Source organism: Peromyscus eremicus, chromosome 2 (genome assembly GCF_949786415.1).
Source record: "Peromyscus eremicus chromosome 2, PerEre_H2_v1, whole genome shotgun sequence".
Lineage (NCBI taxonomy): Eukaryota > Metazoa > Chordata > Mammalia > Rodentia > Cricetidae > Peromyscus > Peromyscus eremicus.
In genome coordinates this window covers 11548647-11560698 of record NC_081417.1, presented here as the reverse complement: position 1 = coordinate 11560698, position 12052 = coordinate 11548647, and the positions used below count along the sequence as shown (strand labels likewise).

Below are 12052 nucleotides of genomic sequence, written 5' to 3'. Positions count from 1 at the left end.
TTCTCCAGTCTGTTTCCCTAGCATGTCGGGTGAGGCCAGAGGGTAGAGAGGATTCACAGGTTTGGGAAAGGCGAGGTCGGAGGAGGTAGCAAGAGTGGAGAAGTTCTGAGGAGTCCGGTCACTCTTGAATCGAGCGTTAGATTGTTAAAAGGGGAAGGAAGGGATTAGGACATGTAGATTCGATTGGAGTGGGAAACGAAGGAAGTTAGAGATTTTGAGCAGAGGAAATGTGAACGCTGGGTCTGGAGAGATTAGTGGGACTCTGTAAGGCAAACGGGTAGGGGCAGGAAAGGCGTTGGGCAGTGGAGATAAGGCTGTCGTCTGAAGCCCGGGAGATGCAGCCTTCTGCTGAGAGTCAGCCAGAGTGCACCTTTGAGAAGAACTGGTGTCAGTTGTGGAACTGTTCTGCTTGTGGTAACAAGAAAACCTCTGAAAGGAAATGCCATTAAGCATTTGCAGATAGAGACTCCAGAAAACTCACGGGAGTGCCTGCGGAGACTGGTGAGTCACAGGTGCCTTTTCAGATTTTACAGCTTTTTCCATTCTAGTGAGTCATTCTTTTGTGTTTTACTGCTGCTGTGTTATTTACGTTCATAATAAACCCCATTTATCTTGAAGATAGCCTTCTGTTAAGCTCCCATGGAATCCTGAAACTTACTTTCTCAGTGACAAACCAATGGCCACATGACTTTGACATGTCAGAGTTTCACGACTTTGGACACATTTGTCTGCGGCTGTGAGTTAAGTATATGAGGATTAACGCTTTCCAGGGACGAATGGTAAAGCCACGCAATGTGAAAACTCAGTCAATGATTTTCTCCGAAACTAGAGGAGGCTGAGTTACAACAGGCTGTAAGTTAGCCTGTGGTCTGGTGTCTTAGGACTGCAGCCTGCTCGGCCAGCATTTCTGGTAGGGTGGATCATTGTAACATTGTAGGGTCTGAGGAAATGCTGAAGGAAGACTCCAGACTCAAATAGTATCTAAGAACAAAGAGCATTAAATATTCCAGCATGCAGAGGTCAACATCTGTGCAAAATGGCAACAACCCCAAGAGGGACATTTAGGCTCCTTTTAAGCACGGCTAAGGGGAGTTTCAGGGTCAGCTACATAATTGGTTAAGCAAGCAGCAGTTACATTAGTATATTTTTTAAAAGATTTTTTCTTTCTTTCTTTATTATACATCAGTGTCCTGTCTGTATGTATGCCTGCAGGCCAGAAGAGGGCACCAGATCCCATTATAGATGGTTGTGAACTACCATGTGGTTGCTGGGAATTGAACTCGGGACCTCTGGAAGAGCAGTCAGTGCTCTTAACCTCTGAGCCATCTCTCCAGCCCACGTTAGTATATTTTTAATTGGTTGAGGTTTAGTTTTATTGTTTTGGACACATCTGCACAAGCTTGGATGTGACTCAGAAGGGGCTGCTGGGTTCGTCCTTGAGACACTGTGAGGCTGACTCAGACCCTCTGTGTTTGTTCTCTCCCTCGACCCTGAATGTAAGGGTCTTGTAGATAGATGGTCCTTTGTTGGCAAAGACACCTGTTTGCCCTTCTCAGAGGACTGGAACCTAAGTTCAGTTGTGAGAGTGGGAGAGTTTAACCCCTTCAACATTTGTCTCTTTCTGAGGCCTTGTGGGTAGGAAAATAGTTGTCAAGAGTGAGGAAGGCTGGGTTTGATTGTCAGAGAAAACCATTCTCTGCTGCTCCAACACACCTGTGTTACAAGGCAGTAAGATCTTTGACCCGCTGAGGGTGTTTGGTAGCCACAGTAAGAGTTTGGGTTCGGTCTGTACCAGGCATTTTCAAGGCAAAGACTAGCCAGGTTCCTCATAGACTAGTGACAGCTGGGTCCTGGTCTGGGGGTTCAGCTTTATTCCAGTGTCCTTTGAAGGAGCTAGGTGGCTGTGCACAGTGGGCCGTCTGAAGCCTGGCAGTGGATACAGAGACAGTGCGAGCTAGTCCTTAGCAGTGGCCAGCAGCATTGATACAGAGACAGTGCGAGCTGGTCCTCAGTAGTAGCCAGGAGCAGATACAGAGACAGTGCGAGCTAGTCCTCAGCAGTGGCCAGCAGCAGATACAGAGACAGTGCGAGCTAGTCCTCAGCAGTGGCCAGCAGCGGATACAGAGACAGTGCGAGCTGGCCCTCAGCAGTGGCCAGCAGCGGATACAGAGTCAGTGCGAGCTGGTCCTTGGCAGTGGCCAGCAGCACTGATACAGAGACAGTGTGAGCTGGTCCTCAGCAGTGGCCAGCAGCATTGATACAGACAGTGTGAGCTGGTCCTCAGCAGTGGCCAGCAGCATTGATACAGACAGTGTGAGCTGGTCCTCAGCAGTGGCCAGCAGCATTGATACAGACAGTGTGAGCTGGTCCTCAGCAGTGGCCAGCAGCATTGATACAGAGACAGTGTGAGCTGGTCCTCAGCAGTGGCCAGCAGCATTGATACAGAGACAGTGTGAGCTGGTCCTCAGCAGTGGCCAGCAGCATTGATACAGACAGTGTGAGCTGGTCCTCAGCAGTGGCCGGCAGCACTGCTATGTTCGGTCTGCACTGTAAACAGGGAAAGCTGCTCTCCACCCCCACCCAGACTTCACCTCCCTGCTTCATTGCCCTTGCTGGCTATAGATAACCAATGCTAATGACAGAAAAATAGCACAGGCATACAGGAGGAGTGAGCACATGGGGAGACAGAGAGGGGTGAGTAAACTGAGCTTATGAAGTACCGTGCTCCTTAGGTTACAGACAGCCTCATGCTCAAAGGAGGCAGTGACTTGTGAAGTTCACAGGGCTGCAGCTGCCGGGCTGAAAGGAGAGTCTTGCGCCTGTAATTCTGGCTGAGGTCTGTGAGAGTGCTTTGCCTTGTGAGAGAGTTGCAGGTGCCCAGGCTGCAGCATTTCCCTCTGCCCTTGTAGTAGTCAGCCACGCCCCCAGCAAGTCTGCCCTTTTCCTCGCCATGTCTGCCTTTGAAGTTTATCTGCTGAGGCCTTTCCACTCCTGTCTACTTGGGCCTCTCAGAAGCCAGTTCATAAGACGATGGGGGAAAAGTGGCTTCATCTCCCTTTCCAGCTGCTCATCACTTTGTAAACTACAGCCTTAGTGTGTAGGTTTCGATTCAAACCCATTTGTCTCCAGAGTCCTTTGTTGAACTATTCCCACTGGAAGAAACCATAATACATGTGCATTCTACAAAAAATTGTAGTTATGCATTATCATATTAATAAAGTCTCTCTTTAATCTGGGGTCTCTCTTTATCTGGGGGTATTTGTTCCAAGACCTCCCGTAGATGACTGAAGCTGGATCTTTCTAAACCCATATGTATGAACTGATTTTCAGATATATAAATACCAATGATAGAGTGATTTATCAATTAGACACAGTACAGAGTACCAATAACTAATAATTAAGAGTTAAATCATAATAATGAGTGTGGTAAAACTATTTCAAACACAATTTCTGCTTAGTTTTTTGGCCACAGGTAACTGTAAATATGGAAAAGACACCACTGATAAGAAAGAGTACTGTATGTATTACGTATTTTGTGATGTGTAGCCGAAATGAACTGAAAAGGCATGTGGTAAAAGTAAGTAGAAGCAGAAGCTGTAAACCTGTCTATCCAGGGGCATTGTTCGCCCCCTCCCCATTCAGTCCTAAAGTAGGTTCAATGTGCTGCCCATCTGGCCACCAGGCTGTTTCTCCTCGTGCCCCGGCTGCTAGTCTTCAGATGTAGACCCCTGTTGATCTCTTCTCCTTTTTGTTTGTACTGCCTGTATTACTCTCTTGTCCTCAGGCAAAGGGAAAGGGTGGGGTGTGGGAGAGGGGAGGAAGAAGAGAGAAGAAAGGAGAGAGAAGGCAAGGATTTACATTACGGAGTTAGTCTCCGTGATTGAGGGGTGGCAAGACCCACACCCCCAGGGCAGACTGGAGGTGAGGCATTCTTGCAGAAATTGGTCTTGTAGTTGGAGTTTCAGTGAGAAACTGATGTAGGATTTTGTCTTGTCCTGAAGGCAAGATTCTTTCCTACTCAAGTTGTTCTCAAGGCATTCAACTCAGTGGATAAGGCTGACCAATGCTATGGAGGTTAACTAGATTTTCTTAAGGTCTGTTAATTTAAATAGTAATCACAGCTACGAAATACCTTCAGAACAATATTTGGACTGGTGTTTCGCCAAATTGAACTCTATAGCTTAGCTCTATAACAACTTAACACATAAAAATGACTATACTAAAAGCTAGGCATGGTGGTACATGCCTGTAATCTCAGCCGCTGGAGGCTGAGGAAGGAGAAAAATACCACGAGTTTGAGGCTAGCCTGGGCTGTGCAGTAAGTACTATGCTAGCCTGGCTTACATAGCAAGGCCTTGACTCACAGGCCTACTCCTCTTCCCACCCAAAGCTCCCTGCCGATAACCCTGTTGCAGTTTTCCCGTGGTAGCTCCTGTGGCCCCCCCCTTTCTTGTATTCCAGCCTCTGGTGTGTTCTCCCTGCTGCCAGAGAGGCCTTTGAAGAAAAGAGGTTCTTGGGGAGGTTTGATTGCTTCTAAGTAAGGTATTATTACCTTTGTAATCCTATGCTGCTTTAGTGTTTCATATTAGAACTATGAAAAACTCTAAAGCACCTTGTGCCTGACCCTCTTCCTTCCAGCCCCCTCTTATTATTGCCAGACTTAAGTTCCCACAAAGGGCTTCCAGTTCTTCCTTTGCCTTGGTGATTTCCCTATTTCTGTGGCTTTGATTTAAGGAACTGAACCAACATTCATCTAAGGAAGAACTGCTAAAATGAGAGGAATAAAGGAGGGGCTGGGGAGGACAGACATAATCCGAATAAACCAAGTGTTTGAGATGCAAACAAACCGTGCTGGGATTGCAAGACAGGAAAGGGGAGTGTTCTGGGAAAATCCCATGTGAAATCCTGGCTGCCAGAGGCGGAAGGTGCCTGGAGACTGAAAATCAGGCTGACAGGGTATTAAAAGCACCACGGAGAACTCACCGACGGAAGTGTGGCCAAAGGTGGGCAGGCGTACAGTGGCGCCCCGTGACTTGAGTGAGAAGGAGGGGCTTAGAGAGTGGTCGTGAAAACTGGCTTCACCCAAGCTGCAGTTACTTGGTTTATCTCAAGTGGCAGTGAAGCTACCAGGCACTCTACTGGTGGTGGCAGTGCTAGGGTCTGGTCCTAGAACTCCACATGCCAGTGAGCTGGAAACAGTGCTGTAGGAAAGTGTGTGATGGCTACTCAGGGCAGGCATGGTGGTTGCAACTCAAAATGGTTGCAGCTAGGTCAAGCTTGCTTAACTCAGGTGGGATAGATGGATGAGGTTATGAAGAGAATTGTGTCCCTGGTGAATTCCAGTGCATGTGATATGAGTGTATTTGGAAATCAGTTCTTTATAGAGGTAAGTAGGAAAGGACACTTATGCATAGGTCCTCATCCAATATAACTGTGTCCTTGTAAGAAGCAATGATTAGGACATAGTCACACATGGGGGGAGACCATGTAACAACATGGAGAAAGCCACCTGCAGGCCAGGCACAGAAGCCTCACATGGAGGCGATTGTGCCAGCACCTCATTCCCATCCTTGAAGCCTCTGGAAGTATGATAAAATGAATTCCTGCTGCTGTAGCCTTCCAGTGTGTAGCATGCCATGACAGTGTCCCTCAGAGAAGGAGTATGGATGGAGAGCCCTGAAGAGCAGAGCAAGCCCAACACTGAGAAGCAGCAAACATGTAGTGTGCTGTGCCACAGACCCCGCATCTGGTTACTGCTGTGGACCATAGCTAGCAGGCTGGCCAACTTCCAGGATATGTTGGAAACTGGCCTGGAACTTAAGTTGGCCATCTAATCTCTTTTCATGGAGAGGTGGAGTCTCTCTCTTGTCTTCAGGAGAAGATAAAGTCTCAGGACCATGATGATGGTCCTTTGGTGTCAGAGTGAGGGCTGCTTGTTGACTTTGAGATGGAATCTTCTTGGTCCTGAGCCACCAGGTCTCCAAGGAGAACAAGTTGTCAAGACTCCTTTGCTACTTTTATTTTGAATTATTGTGCGAGACAGGTAGGGACCACAGATAGCTGCTGTTTTATCTTGAGATGGCTGAAATGCTAGTGTTTCCCTTATTTTTCTTTAAGTTTTTACAACAGTTTAAGATTTGCTGAAAAATTGTGATGATAATACAAAAAAATTTCTGTGTGTCCCATAGCAATTTTCTCCTATCAACATACATTTGCTAGAATTAGTGGACTAACACTGATACATTATTAAGTCTATATTTTATTCAAATTTCCTTAATTTTTAGGGAATTTCCTTTTGTCTCAAAATCCCATTTATGATACCTATTACTGGTAGTGCTGTGGGGTTCTTCACTTCCTGTTGTCTGCGCCATTTTCTCGCTTTCTTTTGGATGATTTTGACGGTTCTGAGATGTCCTGGCCAGATGTTTTTCCTGACATTTTAATCATGATTATTTGTAGTTAAGGGTTACTGGGAGGAAGCGCACAGAAGCACATGTCATCCTCACTAGATATCAAGACACCTTCTGTCCATGTGACAGGTTGTAGGCTGACCTTGATCATGACTTCTGTTTGTGTGACAGGTTGTACGCTGACCTTGATCATGTGGTTTTGTTAGGCTCCCTTCCTAGAAGGTCACCCTTTGCCCCCTCTGTGTACAGACTCTTCGAAACAGTCACCATATACTGTGCACACGGAGAGAGTGGGGACCCTTAAGGCTCTTCAGAGTGTGCAAGTGTCTCTGAAGGGCAGGTGTGAGCAGTGACTCGGCTGAGTTGGGAAGAGTAGCAAACCAAACTAGACTCCACACCCCCAAACAAACAGAAAACAAAATTCGTGCTTTTAAAAAGTGTATAAATGCTTTAATTTTGGAAAAAAGTGCCTGATAATATTGATATGAGAAGAAAACGTCCTTTAAGCTCTGTAATATGATGACTAAAAATACCTTCTGCCGGAGGAGGGCTCAGAGCTTTGTTGATCTACCGGGAACCACTGGCCCTTATCTGTACCACAGGGCTTTGGAAAGCCATTGTTGCAGCCACAGAAGAAAGCTTAGAGTGATTCTCCTTGTTATTATTAATTGAGAAGTGATAGGAGGTTGCATTCAGAAAGGCAGTGCCTTGATTGCTCACACTGGACAGTTACAGTCCTGGTGAGCTTTCCCAGCCTGGCCTCAAGTTGCTGACTCCATTACTGATTCTGTTACCTCCCTCTAGTGGTCAGTTTTATTTTTAATGTTTCCATTTTTTTCTTTTATTAAAAATAGATTCTTTTCTCATACAGTGTATCCTGATTATAGTTTCCCCTCCCTCTATTCCTTCCAACTCCTCCCTACCTTCTCTCCCCTCTGGACTCACTTCCTTTCTGTCTCTCATTAGAAAAGAACAGGCTTCTAAGAGACAACAACCAAACATGACCAAATAAAATATATAAGATGAAGCAAAACCTATCTTATCAAAGTTGGGCATGGCACCCCAACAGGAGGAGAAGAGTCCCAAGAGCAGGCACCAGAGTCAGAGACCTACTCGTTCTCACAGTCAAGGGACCCATAAAAATACTAAGCCAAAAGCTTGTAGACAAATCCAATAGTTGAAAACAAAATTTTAGGCTATCCTTATGGTAGTCTTTTTGGAAATTAAATTAAATGTTAAAATGTATAGTGATCAAATTTTAGGTAAGCTTTTATTTTTGGCGAGAGAGAAATTGCTTTTTAAATGAGAAAGTGTTTCAATTTTCCTTTATTTATTTTGTGTGAGTGGTGTGGAAGGTTGAGGGGTGGGGTGCATGTGGAGGTCATGTGGGGACTGGATTTGGCTGCTTACAGTGAGTATGGCTGTGTAGGAGAATAAGTGCATATTCTAGAGAAGCCTGAGAGCCACACAGCTTCTCAAGGTGGGTAGTGCAGATATTGTTTGCCTTTGCTTTGCAGATAAGGTTTTATCTGTCATCAAAGAAATGACCTTTTTCTAAAAATACGGCCTCTCCCCCAACAGATTGCTGTTTCTGGATATTCTCAGAGAATTGAAATAATTTACCAGATTTTGAGAATGGCTTTTTAAGGTTTCCTTCTGGAAATACTGGGCAATTTTTGCAGGTCACAATCTCATCTCCCCTCTCTGTTGGTACTAGGGTTCACACTTAGGACCTTCGGCATACAACCACTCCACCACTGAGCATGCACACCCTGCCTTCATCCTTTGAATGAGTAATAGTGTTCGTCTAGACCTGTAGTTTTGCTCTCTTGCAACCCGGATTTAAAGAAAGGGCCTGGATTTAAAGAAAGACTGCTCATCCAGTGTGCAACCTTTGAGTTGCCCTGAGCAACAGAAATAGGGGGACTTCTCTTGGGGCAGCAGTGCACTTATGACTGATTGATTCTTTTTTATGCTCAGTACCATGTAGATTCTGAGAATGGGCTAATGCCTGCTTTTCTGAGTAGTACGTTACGTGACACTGTCCGTGTTTTGCCCTCAGCTCCACCTGATCCACTGGAACTCCACTCTGTTTGGCAGCATCGATGAGGCAGTTGGGAAGCCCCACGGCATTGCCATCATTGCGTTGTTCGTCCAGGTGAATTGTTTGCTGTGCTGTGACGTTGTTTAGCAATGCTGCTCTAAGTCATTTTGTCAAATACTATTTCAATTCGCAATTCGCAATTCGCAATTTTATTACTTGGAGATCAAATGAAACACAAATAAACAGTGATAATATAATAGTTCACAAGATTCAAGCTGTATTTCTTGTATAAAATAGTTCACTTTTTATCAGACATTTTCTTCAGAGTGTTATCTGGGGTCTTTGGAGAAACAACTTAGAAAATGTTTCCTGAAGTCAGACTTCATTTTATTTAGGGAAAAAAATTTTTTAGACCTGGGCTTACTAAAAATATCTAAGAAAAATCAATAATAAAATTATGTAGTGGATCACCTTGTCTTTTTGTTATTAATAATTTTCACTTAAAGATGACTTGAAATGCTTTATAAAAAACAATGATAAAAGTGAGACTGGCAAAGACCATGGCAGACTTAACTAGTCTAAAATGGGCATTGAGCTCTGTGATGGCAGAGAATGTTATATGGTTTATCAGACACATAACATGGACCCATGTATTGTAAAGTAGAAATTTAAAAGGTATCCTACGGCGAGTATTAAACTTTATCCTCAGCTACATGATATGATAAAAGACTTATTAGAGATGAAAGGGTCTTTGGGAATTTTAGCAGCCCCTGGGTCTCAGAAGAGCATCCGAGGCCCATGGACAGAATTAAGAGAAATCCTTGCAATTTAAATCGAAATTCTTTTCCTGCTCTTTACTTCATGATTACATAGGCACAGATCTATTTCCTTTAGCTTTGCAACTATTATATAGGTAGAAAGGAACTACAAATTATTGGCAGAATGCTTTTAATTTTTAGCATATGGAAAAATTAATTCAAAAAGACCCTTTTCTGTGACCTGGAAAAGTGAGTGGAACATCAAGCTGACAAAGTTGAGGCAGTGGAGGGCATTATGTCATCATTTAGGAGTGAGAATAAAAATAGCAAGCTTAGGGACACAAGTCATCGTGTGGGGAGATGGGACAGGTGAGCTTCATGGCCCGACTTGGTACACAGTGGCTTTGGGAATTAAATTAGGTATGATCGTTTAGTGTCTCTACTATCTGATCCTCCGTGTGCAAAGGTGTGTGGACGAAGGGGGCCTGGGTTGCAAACCTAGCCTCCTGGGTCTAGCCCCTGTGTTTCCAGGAACAAACTTGTGGCCATGGAAAGCCCCAGAATGTGTGCAGATGCTCTTGCCGCCATGTGTTTGCTGTGAGGAAAGCCTCAGGTGGCTGTGTAAAAATGTTTTCTCAGGAAGAAGTCACATAACCTGTGAGAGTGAAATCTCACCCTGTAAGGAGTGGCTGGTGAATGTCAGGGGATGCAGAGAAGAAAGGGGCTGAGTCTCCACATCCCAGGCTGGTGCCCTGGCCACAGCAATGGAAGGCCAGGAGGAGGAGGGCACTGAGTGTAGACTTGTTTCTACAAGCTTGACTCGAATGAGAAAGGGGCAAAGGAGCAAAATCTAGCGGCAGATTTGAAATCTGAGGTCTTGTGCTTTGCTTCTGAGTAAGATGAACTAGTGCAGATGCAGTTTAAAAAAATACAGAGAAGAGACTGGCTGGCTAATGCAGAGGCATCTTACAGGGGAAGAGAGGATATGGCGCACAGGACATCTGCTCGGCTACCTGGATATAGGCCTCCTACAGAGCCACCATTTTCCTTAGGTGAGGAGAGGGCAGGGAGTTAGGGACACTTATGTTTGGTGCCTGTCATTCTTCTGAGACACACAAAGCATGTTATAGAGTAAGAGGGACCTGAATGCAGGGTTTGGCTTTGAAACAGCCAGGCAAGAGAGATAACAGACATTCTATGAGGCGAACCCACCGAAGGCTGGACAGCATGGATTAGATGGAACAGCACCTAAGGGGTTATTCTCCATCCGCATAGGAGCAAAGACCATTCTAGCAAATTGTTGTGATGATCAACTGAAGAGCAGGTGATTTAGGAGGGTAAAAGGATGGAAGACCTGAGTGGTAGAAAAGATGTCATTCAGTTTAATGAGAAGGGATGAATCAAGGGGCTGAGTTGGCTGCCGACAGTCAGTAAAAGGAAAGAACAGAGGACAGGGGGCTGGGCGGATGGATAAGCTTGATCAGAAAGAGTGGGAGTTGAAAATTTCAAAATAGCAGGAAGGAGGAATAGAGGTTAAAAAACCAGTCAGACCATGGCGCTAACATGTGGCCATTTCAGAGGTGGAAGCTGAGCTGGTCAGTGCAGTGTGAGAGCGCATGTCTGGACTCACGAGAGCTCACATTGTATGGCTTCACATTGTTCTGATGTGCACGACTCTCAGTGCTTATGGTCTGACAGGAGATTCATGAAGGGAAAATTGATCCAAACCAGTCAGTCATGCCTCCAAGAGCTATCTCCTGGTAAAACCATGACAGTGAGAAGGGTCCCCTTCTCCTGAAGACCAGGGAAGGCTTCTGTTTGAGATGTTGGCTTTTGTATTCATGCATGTATTTACAAAGGATGCTTTTTAAACCTTAGAATTTTATACTCTATTTTTAGAACCCATCTCAGGAAATTTTTTTAATGAATTTTATTTATATTTTATGTATAAGTGCTCTTCATGTATACCTGCATGCCAGAAGAGGGCATCAGATCCTATTATAGATGGTTGTGAGCCACCATATGGTTGCTGGGAATTAAACTCAGGACCTCTGGAAGAGCAGTCGGTGCTCTTAACCTCTGAGTCATCTCTCCAGCCTGGAGATTTTTTTATTACATTGAGCTGACTGGCCATTTTTAGTTCATTGTTTCTTTCTTTTGCACATTTCACAGTTAACATGAGGAGAAACAAAGGGGTGTGTATTGACAGCTACCCTAGCTTCTCCCAGGTCATTCTGCAGACGTCTATGTACACAGAAAAAGCCTAGTGTAGTGTGTCTGTCTGGCTGAGATAATCCTGGGCTCTACTCTCTCTTCCTCTCTGATGTTAGGGTCCACTGGAAGCAGGCTGAAAGTAGCAATCAGGTGACACTAAACATTTCTAAAGACAAGAACACTAAGTGCCAGAAAACGTATTTCAAGTATCAGGTTTTTTGAGCGTTACTTTAAATATATTACATATTTATACATAATATATAATACGTATATAACATGTTAGTATATAATTTTATGTTACATATCATTATAATATATAATATATAAATTATATATCTATATAAGTATATAGATACTTGAAGTAGAAATATATATTTAAAGTAGAAATCTTTGAAAAACAGTTGTATTTTACTAAGAATGAAGAAGAGGTTATTGACTAGCAATCAGCAGTAATCCATAGATATTTTAATTTTGATAACTTTGACATATGAAACATCATATATACCTCTGAGTTAATGAAAATCTTCAACTTTGTTGAAATATTTATGACATTGCTCTCTAAATGTCAAAGGCGAGAATACAAGGCAAAATATGTAAATAAATAAAAATGAGAAATCTGGGTATGT

General features: G+C 44.1%; 1 protein-coding gene across 1 annotated transcript in view; it reads left to right on the top strand.

The window, feature by feature from the left end:
- The window catches only part of Ca8 (carbonic anhydrase 8), an 82114-nt gene that overhangs the window by 51980 nt on the left and 18082 nt on the right, over window positions 1-12052 (top strand). Inside the window, exon 4 of the mRNA XM_059255648.1 lies at window positions 8473-8568. Within this exon, the coding sequence (XP_059111631.1) occupies window positions 8473-8568 (96 nt within the window). The remainder of the gene's footprint in view (window positions 1-8472; window positions 8569-12052) is intronic.